The following is a 15,116-nucleotide window of genomic DNA, read 5'->3' as shown; positions in this document are numbered from 1 at the left end:
TTTTATTAGAATGGGTATGGGATAGGCGTTGGCAGTGCACAAATTTTCTTCCTGATGTGGCTAGGTGCTTAAAACCTATTTGGAGTACCTACATCAAGGACCAAGACAGTAGTGTAGTCTCCACATCCATTTAAGTCACTGTTTTCTCCAAAAAGTGTGAAATGGTACTGGATTGGTGATGTATACAATCACCTATGGGAAGGTAAACTGAGACCCATTTATTTCCCAGGCATCTTCTGCAATTTGTTTAACAATAGTAGACTATTTATTAGATTGGAAAAAATGGGTAAAGACACTAGTACTTTTTCATCCTTTCTTTGCCCTGATGGGCGTTTATAAAATAGTGTACAAAGTAGAACGACTTCAACAAGTAAGTGAAACATTCCCGCTTCAGAATACCAAGTAGGTCAATGGTGAACTGCTCTCCTAGGAAGTCAAGAGATTTACTCTAAATCTAGCAGAAAATAAATTTGAATCTAGGTCTCTTGTGTCTCCGGTGAGTTCTCTACTTGCTTGTAGAGTAAAGGGGAGGTATAACTGCCTACTTGTCTTTCTTTTTGATATGTTTGCACAAGACCTGCTTTGGTGGGCATGCAGTGTGAATGCCTATGGGCTACCTGCTTTGCTGTCACAGACGTACTCTGGGAGTCATATCAGGGCATAGGCCATAAACCGATCACCTTTTCAATATGTAGTTTATGCACATGCCCAGTGACAGAAATGTGGGTTTTTTTTCCTGTGGGGAGAGACAGCGCTCTGAGAAACATCCGTTTCTAAGGCTATGATGAAGCTGAGTAATAATTTTATGAATTTTAGGTACAAGCCCTTGAAAATATGTGCCCAATCCCATTTTTGATTCTTGTCACTTACGCAAGTCTGTGTCTTAGTTATATTTTTCTGTGTGGAAGCAAACTAGCAAGAGAATTTTAAAAGCTGGTGGATGAACCCAATCACAGTCAGTACCAAGTATCACCAAAACTTTTCTTTTTAGCAATGTGATGTTGTCATAAAGCATGACCTTCCCCTGAGAAAACAAAGTCATAAACACAATCGGCTATGTGTGCTAAGGCTTAATCAATGCTTAGTGATGATGGAATGTAAAATCAAACATCCAAGGATAGAAATCGAATTGCATTATTACAGGAGGCTCAACAGTTGAAAAACTGCCCAATAAAAGAAGACTGAAAGCTTAGCGACTTGAAGGTCCTGCAGAAATAGTATCAAAAACTAATCTGTGAGTCAGGACTCTGAAGGATTATGTAAGTTACAGAGCACCCGTGTCCATACATCCCTCCCCCCTCCTGCCCTTTTTAACCAAAAGTGTTCATACACAGTTACTTCTATTACCAAAATGTGACTTAGAGGTGTGTGTGCAGGGCAGTTTCCCCAGCCGCATGACTGGACGCATTTCATGTGTGGTACCTTGGTTCTGGATTTTTCAACAATAAATCAGCATTTTGCTTGTTTAGCGCTTTGCTGACTCTCCAGAAAAAGAGCATTCAGAGCATTCTGGTACTGACTGTAAGTGCAACAGTTTGTGAGGACAGTGCAAATCTGAGCCTCAGGATTATGTTAACTCAGATCTTCTTCCGGTCTGAAATTCTGCTTCCTGAAGGGTGCAAAAACCTTCAGGATTCTTAAGAATGAGAAATTTCCTGTGGTCGCATTGATTGTGTTACTCTGTCACTCGGTCTTCTCATAAAACTTTTTTCATGAGCCTCTCCTCCATGGTACTGCAGAAAAGATAAACCTAATGATCTGACTTACGAATAGCGATCTCTGCAAATACACTTCAAAGTTTATTTCTGCTTTGGCGTGTTCCTGATGTTCTATAACCTTGAATAAGTTCTTAAATGTGGGAGATCATTGTTGTCTATGTGATGGTCTATTAAAAGATCCTCCACAGTGCTTCAAGTCTTAGCTTAAAGGCTCACCTTAAAATAAAAAGGTATGGACTGCTGATACCAATGCTAGTCAAGTGAGGACTGAAGGTCATTCTGCCGGTTTCCTTCTGCATTGCTCATGCATCTTCAGGTGCACTCTTCAGCCCTTTTTGGAGTCCTCATCTACAATGAGTAAAGCTGTTTCCATTTACTAATAGCATTTCTGTTACAAAAAGGGATGAGTTAGCAACTCCGGCCCACAAGGTACTGATCTTAAGTTTCAGAATAGTAAATGGTAAGGAATTCTCCTGTGTCTGTTTTTTTTTCTTAACATTTATTTCTCAATTTCATTTGAATGAGGTTTTTTTCTTCTGTCATTTGATACTTAGCAGTTAGTTGTAATATCATCTCTGTTATATGTCCATTCTGTCATATAAAAAGTAGTCAACCAAACCTAAACTACCCAAATAACAGCACAGAACTGCACTATTTCTATATTAACCCAGAATCTGCTCTTTTTCAATATGTAGTTAAGAATCTGGAAGATGTATTCTTTACAGTACTTCAATAATCCTGTCCATTACATCACTTAATTTATAGCAGTGTTAACAGAAAAATCAATAAACATTATTTCTGTAATGTCAGGGATGTTAATGGTTTGATTTAAAAAAGGAGAAAGATTCAAAACTCTGAACATTGATACAGTGTTGTAGAGGCACATCTTGCTGAAGCTGTGGTAGGGAAGATTTAAATCATTATGGCTCAGTCATCTTGAGAAATGTGTGTAGGTAGCTATTCTTAGACATACAAATCTTTCTTGCCATATTGTGGGATTTTGCTAAGTGGGGGAGGCTGTATACAGTATATCTTAACAGAAGGTTGCTAAGATCGCTCTTAAATCATTTTGAGTCATATCAACAGTTGCTATGGATCCCCTGCTAATATTTTTGGAAAATTATTAGTACAACTTCCTGAGGAAAGGGAGTCTTACCAGTATAGATTGGAAAGCTGTTTCACAGGGAAAAATCTAAGAATGGGAAAGCTGGGCAGATATTTATTTCCGACTAAAATTTTCTGTGGTGTACTCAACTTCTGTGGTTTAAACCAAGCAGTAGTATTGTACAAGCTAGCAAGCAGATTTTACTTTAAAACTAAGCATTAATTAATAATGTGTAGCTGCCCTACAGTTCAATCATGAGTTTCCCAGTAAGATTTTATGTACATGAACCTAGACTGACTAATTTTATAGGAGGAAAAGACCAAATAGTAGACTAATACTAAATGTTGTAGAAGAAGTACAGAGGCTTAATGGATAATTTACATGTAGAGATAAAAGAAAGCGTAGGTTGATCCTTGCCAATTTCTGGGGCACAATTCAGGATAGACTTTCAATTCCTGATACTATTGTTACTTGAGTTGATCAGTTATTCTGAAATGAAGATTCAGTAGTATTTTCCACACAGATATGTAATTAATTGAATGAATTACAATGTAATAGTATTGATTCTTTTGATTCTTTTCTACTTCTGTAGAAAAACTGTTTCAGTGCTACAGATTGCATTTACAGATAATTTATCTGGCAGTGACTTTGCTTCCACAGAGCTTCCCAAGCAGAGATTTTGTGGAAGAAGTTGTAATAGCATGTTCCGTCCCTGGTCTGGCATTTCTCCTTGTAGGCTGAGGTGGGTTACTCTCCTGTTTTCCCCCTGCCATGACCTCTAACAGTTCACTACTGGAGTGGAGCTGGTTACTGAACATTCCCCCTTATTGAATGCTTTTGTGAAAAATTCTAAAATACACAACAACATTGATTGCACAGTATGAAAGAAGTGGATATCACCATGACAGGTTCAGCTCCGTTTGAGAGGCAACTGGTATGGTCACAAGGTGTTGGAAACTTTATAACAGTTTCCCTTTTTGTTTTCTGCAGCGAAGGCTTTTGGACAAGCCCTTTGGCAGACTTTTATTTATTTATTTATTCAACAAAAAAAGCATTATAAGCGCCGTTTAAATGGAAGTTAGATATCCATGTTAACAGAAAGCGATTTATGCCTAAGCACCTGTGCTCTCAAGTTGTGGAAGCAGATGGTATCAGCAGTTCAAAAGCATTTATACAAATTCATGAGACCACTTGTCCATAAATGGATGCAAAATTACCAGGCAGGAATGTCCTCCATAACCCTTAATACAGCAGACACCCTGGAACAGTACAAGGGGAGTGAACCACAGAAAAAGGCCAGACTTGTGTTCTCCCAAAGTAGCCGTTCCAACTGCCACTGTTGGAGACGGGATGCACTGCTAGATGGAACATTGGTCCAATCCAGTCAGGCACTTCTTATGTTTTTAAGGCAGTCTGGGGTTCAAAAAAGAAAGTGAACTCATCCAAGGAGATGAATTTACTCCAGATAGTCAGACTTGTATATGAAGCTGTACACAATCTCCCAGGCTCAGAAAACCAGCTGAGAGCCCTTGAAGTTGAAAGTCAACTGGAGTCCCTTTTTGGCTCCTCTTTTTGTATATTGTATTTCTGACTGCATAGCAGCCTGATTCGAGAATAAGGAGAGAGACCACCCAAAATCTCCCTGCAGAGTGGGAGCTATGGCTCCTGTAGAAATGGTGGGTTCAAGCTTCTGTAAGCCGTAGCTCTTCTGTGCTCTCAGAAGAGAGCTTGGCATTTCAGGCCTGTGTTGACCAAGACACTGATGTGATCAAAGTCTTTTCTAAACTCCGAATACCAGTTTCATCAAAACATTTAGCTACAGTCCTGAGACGGGCACTTTAGCCTTGCAGGAGACAGTGTCAGTGTCCTTTTGCCATTTTCTGTTTCCCACCTTTGTTGTGCCTTCGTTGCTGTTCTGCTGATTGCTAAAGCCTGTTCAACCTCTGGCTCCACCCTGCTGCATATAGATATCCATAAGTATCTTGAGCAAACTTGTGACAGAACTGACTTTTAGATAGTGCAAAGTTTGTAGCTTTTTATTGGGTCTGTCACTAGGAGAATTGCCATGAAGATTGATAGTCCTACAGTGTCCGTGTAAGAACATTGGGTATTCCGTCTCAATAGTGATTCAGAATACTTGGTCCAACAAATGTTTCAAATGGTGGGTAGTGTAAGGTGCTTTGGCTGGAGGAAGGGGCCACAGACATCTGCTGCTATATGGAGAGAAGAGGAACAAAGACAGTCTTCCCTTAGCCTGAGCTCAAAATGAGGGTTGAGTCACAGTTCTATGGACATGTCATTGCCTCCTTATATTTGATATAGTTAGATTAGCGTTCTGCTGCTCTGCTGCAGCAGAAATTTGCCTTTCCATTCATTACCTTGTGGTAACTGTCTGTCTTCTGACTGTTACAGCTATCAGTCATACCATCTTCTTGATAAATGGTAAAGTGGAGGTAGGAATATATGCCATCCCATTTGCTGGTTACAATATTTAAAACCCCAAAGTCTTATGAAATCTCTCTTCCCAGCATCTTTTTGTCCAGGAATCCCTGGGATTATAAAATGAATCCTTTCGGGGCACATTTGTCAAATGCCAGTATGTTGTTTTTTTTCCCTTAACTTACTATTTTTTAATCAGGGTAGGAAATCTGTCTCCAATATCTTTTCCATAATTCCACAGCTTGGTGTATCTTTCAGTTTTGCACCTTAGATGAATCTCTTAACTTAAGAACAGATTTTAAATAGTAATTAATTAAGACTATATGCTACATAACTGAAATGGTGACAACTGAATTAATCTTACTTTGGCAAGCATGGAAGAAGAATCATCTGTTTATTTTCTTAGGAAAATGGTTGAGATGCCATTTCTTGACAATATAGCTATGGTCCTGCCAATTTTAACTATAAAGTTTTCTTAAAGAATCCTAAATGCAAGTTACGTGCCTGTGAGAAGTTTAAGCTTTAAAAACAGTTTTGTCTGAGCGTCACCTAGTGCTTTGATTTTTCTTCTTCTTAAAATTAATAATTCAAACCTTAGTCTATATATAAAACATAAAAATATAAAAAGTTATATAAATATCAGCAGTGTTGGATATTCTTGATTAACATTGTGCTTGTCCTGAATTACCTCTTAGGTATGCCTTTCAAGGATATTGTGGTAGCTATTCAATAACTTTTCAAAAAATAATAAAATTATAAATTGTAAAAAAGGATATTGTAAAAAAGGATCACCACCCCCTCAAAACTGTAAGTATTCTAGAATCAGGCAGATATCCAGATATCTAATATTCTAGAATCGGGGGATGAAATATGAAATAGGTCTTGGTCATCTGGTTATTGTATTTTTTATTCTGTAGTATCAAGTATTACAGTAATAGGTTAGCTCTGCACAAAAAGCACATAGGCACATCAGACCTTATGGCAGTCTTCTCTGTTGTTGTCATTGTCCTAGTTATAGAAATCACTATATGGAGAATATATTTATCTTTTGAATACACGTAAAATAGGAAGATGTAAAGTAAACTAAAGTAAAACTTCTAATTTAAACCCATTTCCATCTGCCACCCTTGAAAACACTTTGCTTCTGGCAAACCAGCTTTTTCTTTGACTTTCTAACTTGCACGGTGCATTGTACAAGTGAAGTAAAGCTGTCTTCAAAGGTCGTGGATTGAGGTATTGTTCCTGTTTTGGCTGCACCGTGGTAGTTCTGATAGCTTTAAAAATGGAAAAGCAAGATTGATGTTTTTGTGGCATCAAACTGTAGACATATTCAGCTGTCACATTCAGCAGAAGCCGCAGCTGTCAACACGAGTAGCAATAAGTTAGCAATATAGAAGTGATGTGTGCATGGCGCGTGGGGGCCGGAGCTCTGTCCGAAGGAGAAGGCAGTTTTATCACAAGGTGTTGTCAAGAGGCGGTATTCGGGCTGTGATCAGCCAGGCTTAATGACATTAAGAGGGCTTTAAGACGTCCTTTACGAAAAGAGCAGTTTGTGCCGTGGAGTGTTCGTTTCTTCAGAACCTGCATTTCCTCCTTTGTGGCCATGATGGATTTGAAACAGCAGGAACAAAGTGGTTCATCTTACAGAAATTCTGGCTGTGTTAAGGGTCCTCACATGTTTGTGTTGTAGGATCTGCCAAAGTAACTCCATTTTCCTCAGAAAAAAATTGCCTCCTCATCTTGGACTTCATATTTGATGAAAGAAGGAGAGGATCTGTGTGGGGTTAGTAGTAGTAAAAGTATTAACAAAAACTTGTCACTAAAGTTAGTTGGTATGTCTTTTGAAACACACAGGGAGCAGATGCATTAAATCCTAAGGGCAATTGCAACTGCTCGTCTGCAAAGAAGAACCTGAGCATAAATCAAAATCCCTCTGCAGCCTTTTCCTCCAAAAAGAAGTTCAGTAATGACAGAAATTTGCTTTTTTGGTCTAGTTTGCACTTCTTTGTCTCATCAGGGTCCCTTCAAGTTTTCCCTTACTCAGTACCATTGCAGATTTATTTTGATTGTCTAAGAAAATGCAGGAGAACAGCGGTAGTTGCACTTTCATAGTCATTCTTCAGCACCCATTACAGGCAGAAGTAGGCTGTTTCATCTTCAACGGGCTTAGCACTGGGGGTGCTTCTCTGTGTTTTACGGCAAAGTTACAGAAACTTTCCTCAGTTATATCAGTAGGATGGCTTGGCTTCTGCTTGTAAATTGAAATCAAAGCAACTATAAATATGTCACCTGTCCCAGGTAATAAACAGTATCCCATGTCCACTAGGATAAATGACTTTTTTTTGGAGTTGGTTACTTTTTTTTTATGCTTTTTTGGAGTTGATGGCTATTACAACAAGCACATTTCGTTCAACAGCCATTTTGCCCTCTCTGAATTTTTTTTAAAATATAATTTCTCTGTAACCAATAACAATCCTATTACTAAAATGTTATATTTATGAAATGGCTGCAGTAATAGCAATGTTGCGACCTGTGTCAGTAGGGTAGAGAAGCCCTATACAATTAGTATCCTAACAACATCTTTATTGCTATGATCTATACCTTCTCTCAGGATGATAAAAGTTCCCTGTGTAATTACAGTTCCTTAACATTGCATCTGCCACATAGTGATTCCATAGTAATAGAGTTTCTGTTGTAGTAATTCCATTATGAGATGAAAATCTTCCGTGAGGAGAAGGGGAGAGAGAGAAGTTTGGAACATTTTTCTTCTGAGAGCTGTTGCTGTCCTGCTGCCTTCACAGGCACCGTTACTGGTCCTTGTAAACACAACATGCATCTGGCTTCAGGGCTCAGGCTTAAAGTCTCCCTAGCCCTCATTCATAAAAATGTTACTCACTTTTTACACCCAAACCTGAGCACATGTGTAACTTAAGCGTAAAGTAATCCCTTTAACCACAAGTTCAAGACGGTTTAGGTTCCACATGTGCACAGTTACTGTTCTGGTTGTGGGACACACAGTCAATCTGATGAGCAAAATTTTATTGCTTGCTTTCTGAATGAGTAGAGTTAGGTTTTGTTAACAAGTAAGTTATTATTGATGTCTATAAAAATAATGAATGAAAAAGAAGATAGACTCTGAATTCAAGAATGTAAAGTACTTACAGTATCATAATCTTGTGTGAAGGATTTTTGCTTAAAAACAGGCCTTTGTTTCAGTAAGTGTGGTCAAAAATTGGTGAAAAGGGAAGAGCACGCAACTTCTTTATTCTTGCATCACTATTTCCGTTTCCCTAAATGGAAGAGATTATGGGGGACATGTTTTATTAATCCTGCCTTCTTTTTCTGACCTGATCCCAGTGGATTGTGAACGCTTCTGGGAAAATGTCTGAAAAGAATTGGTCCTGGCTGTGGTGTTTGGTGGTAGTAACCAGCATGAAAGTTTTGACACCCGTTCATGAATTTATATTTGCAAAGCAACATCGTGCAGACTGGATCGGGGAAGAGGCAGTTTCAGGCACAAATCCCTTGCACTATCATAAATGGAGAGACCATAAATGTTATGATGGATGCTGGAAGGCAGTTTAATGTAGCACTGGAGAAAATAGAAGCCATTACTACTGGAAGAGCTCCAGTTATGACAGAGAAAATAAATGGTGCTGTTACAAGAGATGTACTGACAACAAAATACCTGCTGGCTGGGGAGAGACGAGCAGAGCACAGTACAGATACCTACGGGCAATTACCCGTTACCTGAAGTGATGTTTATTTTTAATTTAAATCTGACATGGATAGTATTTCCTATACGCTCTGCTTGATAAAGTGACATAATCCAATCTGACAGAAGTTTTAGACTTAGTTATACTTGTACTTAGGAACTACCCAATCTTTGCCACTGTTCAGATTCATATCTTAACATCTCGCTGTGCTATAGGCACTGCACAGAGAGGGGATGAAGTTATTTTTTTACATCTTAACTCTTGATGACCATGTGAGGGACAGTCCAGTTTCACTAGTAAATGAACACAGACAGGTGAAGGACAGTTGATCAAGCCTTCGCATCCCTGATGGACTTGATGGGAAGAGGCCTTCTGACACCACACAGAAATAGCTGCTGCTCACCTGAAATGTTTTTCGGTCCTCTGGGAGCCCGTAGCATTCATTTTTCGGTGTTGTTGCTGAGGACTCAGGCACACTATCTGAGATAAACCTCAATGAAAGAGGTTTAACCTCACAACTGAGGCAGCTCAGCACCTGTGCACAGATGTTTATAGTTGTGCGGCTAACAAATAGTAAGCGGTTGAGCTGCCTCTGCTCAGTTACATTGTGTAGCATTCCTGAACAAAACTGCCAGAAAAAAAACATTTTCAAACTGCCAGATTAAATGTTTCACATCTTTCATCCATCCACCTCTTGCAGGGTTTTGTGCGGAAGGAATTGAGGTAACGGCTACAGAAATGGGTGCAGAACATCCTTACAAATCTTCTGTGAAGTCACCAAGTAAAGAGGTCTTTCTGCAGAAAATAAATAAAGCAACATTTTGAGCTTTCAAATTCCCTGGAGCTAGTTGTGGCCTGTAAAAATTTTATTTCCCATGAAGGTTGGGTCAGACTCGGAGGGATATGCAGATGCATGATGGATTCCAGTGTGTGGTGCTGAACAGACAGTGTTATGAATCAGCCTCATGGATAGACAGCTGCAAGATCATAGTTAGATACAAGAAAATAATGCTGTTGATTTCGAATAAACTGTGTGTCAGCGTATCACTGTCCAGAAGAGTTGTGGGCAACCCGCAAATGGGTTCTTGCTGTACAATGCCAGCGAGTAATTGTGAGAATTGACTTGAAACTCTCACACATTACTCTCTAAAGTGCATTGCGACATGACCAGCTGGAAAAAGATTAATTGTAAACTAGAAGTCTAGAAGTGGGAATACTCTTATACTATTTAAAGTGTTGGTTTTTTCTTTTGGGTTTCTTTTTTTTTTTTGTTACATGAAGTGCCAGTAGGACTTTATATTTTTCAAGTGACTGGCTCATGGATCAGGCTAGCTGGAGGCTAGTATTGCTGCCCTAATATTTGCTCAGGATGCATTTCACTGCATGTGGAATATCATCATTCCACCAGATGACTGTGGCAGGTAGTAAATATGCTCACAAAGCTGATGCAGAACAAACTTTTATTTATTCTCACGCTTCGGATGGTGTTTGAGAAGGACTTGGGATTCATCGTGCCGCAGACACAAAGCCCTCTCTCTCTCAGGACTTCAGAGCCAACCTACAGGGACTGCCCGCTGCAATGAGAAGTTAAATGACCATCGTCAGTTCTGGGCTCGTCTGCTGTGACTACCAGCAAGGGCACTAATTAATGGCACTTTGAATGTGTGACACCTGGCAATTGCATATACAGCCGCTGTACGTTAATGAGTTCTAGCTACCACCAGCCCGGGCCAAATCTGAACTGGTGACCTGGCAATGAAAAGGCTGTATAGCCCATTACCAATTCTGAAATCATCCAGGGCTTTGATAACTCTTGCATTTTTATTGGCAGCTGTCCGGTACTTCCTCATCAGAGCTGCTGTGTCAGTGATTTAAACTGGAGTATACATTAAAGCCTCATGGGGATGCCATTATGTATGGGATTTGGAATTTAGGATTTGACTAAATCAGATCTGATGCTCTCAGAGTGTTTTCCCTGGTGCTCAACAGCTCTTCTTCCCTACCTCAGCCTTTTCCCCTTTTGGAGGCTCCTGCGTAATGGGTCTCGGCTCAGGATTTCTTTTAATCTCTTCTGCTTTTGTGTTTTTCCTATCAGTGTGTGACATATTCCTATCTTGCAGGTTTTGAATAAACAGCATGGCATTCTTGCAGTTTGATGCCTTTTGTTTAGGGTAAGAAAGATACATGCAGCAAGCTTATTGAAAAATTTTGACTTTGTACACAGTTGTTTTGCATGACATCATGCCTATGGACTTTCAGGGCTGAGGGGTCTGTGTGATAATGAACTTCAGTTTCCTGGATTAGAGGTGAACAAATAAGGGACAGTGCTCAGTTTTCAAAAATACCATGCTAAATGGAGACTAAAGCAATTCTTCTGGATGTGCAGACAATGCATGCCATTCTAAGAGCCCGGCCAGGGAGCAGCGTGAGTTCAACTAAACCCCTGGGTCCTTTCATTGTTACCATTCAAAATTCTGTGGATTATAGTGAGATTTACACCACCCTGGCACAGCTGTTACTCCAGGAAGTGTATGAAGCAACCCTTGATAATTCAAAGAATATGGAGACAAGCTGGGAAGGGGGTTTGACTAACGAAGACCAAGTGTCCTCAGAGCCTTCGTATCAACCCAGAAGCTGATGGCTGAGTCCTGTAGCAAAAACCTCTCCCTTTACATCTGCTGGATCCAGAGGGGAAGAGTGAGCCTTTCCACCTGTTCAAGAAGAATGGAGGAGAGATTGCAGGGAATTTGGAGTGTGAAGAGATTTAACCTCTGTGAGGTGCTCATAAGTCACAGATTGATGCCAAAGGTGGTGGGACCAAGGATGTTACCCTTTTGAAAAACTGAGTAGCAATGCTACTGCTTTTCCATACGGACATCTAATTCTTAGAGTTTGGGAATTTTTTCAGTGTCATATTGTAAGAAGAGGAAGGACTAAAAGAAGAAAGATGTAGAATGTAAAGTTAATAAGCTATTTTAAAAAATAAAATCTGGCTTCCGTTTGTCACTCACTGGTGGTTTGCTGAAGAACGAAGTGCAGGACAGAATCAAATACCAGGTGGCAGGATGGTTGGGAGTGACTTCAGACTGAATATTCAGCTTTGAGAATTATCTTTATGCCATGTTCAGAGTGCTAAGTCACTTAAAGCCCAGATTATCTTCTCTGTTCTTTTTGGGAGTGTATGCTCCCTCTTTACGCTCTTTCTTTGTGTAAGGGAGTTGGCTGAAATTGCTGTTTAATCTACTTTTTTTTCCTTTGCTTAATAGTTTTGTAAATACTAACTATATTTTTTTTTCTGTCTTTGAGGAATACCATTGTCAGAATCTATATATTTTCTAGAATTATTTGGAGACCTAAGCTGATGTAAGCTAGCAGATAATTAGAAAGGATTTTTAATTCAAACTGCCACTTTTTTTCTCAATGGAAAACACCATCAGTTCACTTTTACCAACAGCAGATGGTAGCATTCTTGTGCAAGCTACCTGTTTGCATTGCAATGTAAAACAAAGCTTTCTGAATGTTATTTTTTGTATGTTCTGAAGCTTCTGGAAGTTTTTTAAAGTTGCCTTAGACACAAAATGATTGATCCTCATGCGTACATTTTCAGCATAAGAACCAAGTGTGCTTCAGCTGTGAGAGACCCTGTTTAATATTTAGTAATATAGAACATGTCCTATTTTCTGACCACGACAGGCCAGGTTTGGGTTTTGTTTCTAAGCAAGGGGTTGGAGAAGGAGCTTTTGCTTTGTAGCTGGAACACTTACTCTGTGAGCATCTTTTCTCCAGTGCAGCAGTTTACTACATGCTAAGGTCTATGCCCTACAACTGTATCAGCTTGGACAAGGGAAATCTGTGTCGGAGCATAAATTTAGTATTTCTTCTTCTTTGCCATTGAGAAAACCACCACAAGAAGCACATCTAAGGAAAAGGGTCTTTACCCTTGATAAAACACCCATCACGTTAATCCTCCTAGTCAGCCTCTGCCGTGGCTCTGGCAAGTAGCGTAGTGCAGGGGACCAGGCTCACATCGCTGAATGAGGAACGCCGTGTAGAGGTGGTGATCCTGCTGTTTTCTCCGTCGTTGTCCGTGCCTGCTTCTCCCCACCCTGCTGCTGTGTGTCGTGTGCTTCTCAGCTTCAGCAGAGTCCTGGGCTTAGCGACATTGTGAACAGGATATTACGGCGTTTCATATTTGACGTCTTTCTTGTCTGGAGTCCCTTTATAGCCATTCCCTCCTGTGCTGTTATGCCCCTTATTGTGTGTGGGAACGAGGCAGGATTTGTTTATTTTGGTGCAGAAGTAGTAGCAGTGACCTCAGCAGCTTTAAAGGAAAATCTCTTCCTTAGGGCGTGATGCGTGCGACAGCCAGATACGCTGATCTGGTGGTATCACCCATGTAAGAGCTGATGAGATCACTGTTGTGGCTTTGCATTGAGTGCAAGCTTGATTAAGTCGGAACACGTATTCTGTTTGAGTGCCGGCTAGAGATGAAAGTGGAAGCTTTATGGAGTATTGGATTGAGTTTTCAGCAGCACCATGTGCAGTGTGAAGGTGTAGAGGAACAGACAGAGTCTTATCATGTTGTAGGGAGTGTATCTGACTGCAAACTTAACTGTCACTAAGTGATTTTCTTTTTTTTCCCCAGCACAGTTTTGACTGGGCTTCTTGAAGAGCAACTGCTTTAGGACATTTTTCTGTAGAATAGCCTAAAATAAAGATATGCCACTGAGTGGAAGTTAAAACCACCTTGAGGGCTCTTAATTTTTCCTTCACTCCCCTTCACAGGCTCCAAATTAAACTCTGTTTACTTCCCAGCACCAGTATGAGAAGACACAAGGTTAGGGAGTCAAGGTTCTTAAATAACTTTTCCATGGAGCGGATTTGTTTCATTTGTTACATTTGATCAGGTACTTGTTTACACAGTAGTTTGCATACTTGCATTCAGGTAATGCTGACACAGTAACTTGAGTTACTTTTGAAAACCATTACAGTTTAACTAAAATGGTGGCATAGCCTGGTTGGTGATCTTATCTCCCTTTTAAGATGAGAGAATATGGTCTCAGATATTAAATTGTCAATGGCTGTGGGTAGAAGGGCAATGGTGGGTTAGATTCTGAAATGAGAAAAGTTGCATCAAAGATTAATTGTCCCGTGCTTTGTCTTTTCCAAATGGAAGTGGTGCCTTTTCTGTTTTCTTCCTGTACAATAAAACAGCTGATATTCCCTCTTAGGAGCACCCCTTACTTGGGCAGCCATTTTTTGTTCTGCACCCCTGCCGGACTAATGAATTCATGTCGTCTATACTGACCGGTTCACAGAAACAGAACAGGTGAGAAGCAGTACTGTGCCTTGCACGGCTTTATGTGATGCAGATAAAGTAAGTCAGCCGGGAAGTGGAAATGGTCAAAACAACTTCCTTTGTCTAAATAGAATAAGATTCTGGATTGTCACCTAAGGGCTAAAATTTAAAATATATTTGATATAGATAAAATGAAAGAATATCCCCATCTGAAGTTACTTTATGACTGTCAAGTGTGTCTGAATTCAGAAAAGGTTGGCATAATATGTTTATGGTGCTTTTTTGTTGTTTGTTTTTTTTTTTTTTTTCCCCTAGGCACACAAATTACATTATATTGTGGCTCAGTACTGTAGGCCCAGTTGTGGGTTTAAATCTACCCCTGAGTTATGCAAAACTAGCACCTGAGCAGGATACAAATGCTGATTCAGTTGAAAGGTAAGAGAAAATGAAATAACCTTTTTTTCTCTCCCATCCTCCTATGAAATTAAAAAGATAAGGTGGATAACTGGTAAAAGCATTATCTTCTCCTTTGGAGCTCTTCATTCAGTTCATTGAGGACTCACCTTTCGATAATTTGGTTACATGGCCACCTTGTTGCCTTGCTTACTTTGCAATGAAAATTTGCACTGAGAGGGATGTGCTTGGTACATTGCTGACACACTTCCTGACTGTCAGAAGGTCCCTGATGTCTTGGGGTCTTTCTCAGGTGTGTGAAAGCATTTTATGGTGGTCCCTCCCGCACATGGTTGGTGGTGTGATCTGGCATACCTCTGCTACAGTGATTTGAATTTCAACTCTTTTCTTTTTCTGTTTGATGTCTCCACTTCAGACCTCTGAGC

General features: G+C 39.9%; 1 protein-coding gene across 1 annotated transcript in view; it reads left to right on the top strand.

The window, feature by feature from the left end:
• Positions 1 to 14,716, top strand: part of ATG10 (autophagy related 10) — a gene marked incomplete at its 3' end in the record, with an annotated part of 85,612 nt that extends 70,896 nt beyond the window's left edge. Inside the window, exons 6-7 of the mRNA XM_082497431.1 lie at positions 14,210 to 14,307; positions 14,593 to 14,716. Of these exons, the coding sequence (XP_082353557.1) occupies positions 14,210 to 14,307; positions 14,593 to 14,716 (222 nt within the window). The remainder of the gene's footprint in view (positions 1 to 14,209; positions 14,308 to 14,592) is intronic.
• Between the last annotated feature and the right edge of the window lie 400 nt (positions 14,717 to 15,116).

The sequence above is a fragment of the Vanellus vanellus genome (assembly GCF_965231255.1).
Source record: "Vanellus vanellus genome assembly, chromosome: Z".
NCBI classification, from domain to species: domain Eukaryota; kingdom Metazoa; phylum Chordata; class Aves; order Charadriiformes; family Charadriidae; genus Vanellus; species Vanellus vanellus.
This window is presented reverse-complemented; position numbering and strand designations above follow the sequence as displayed.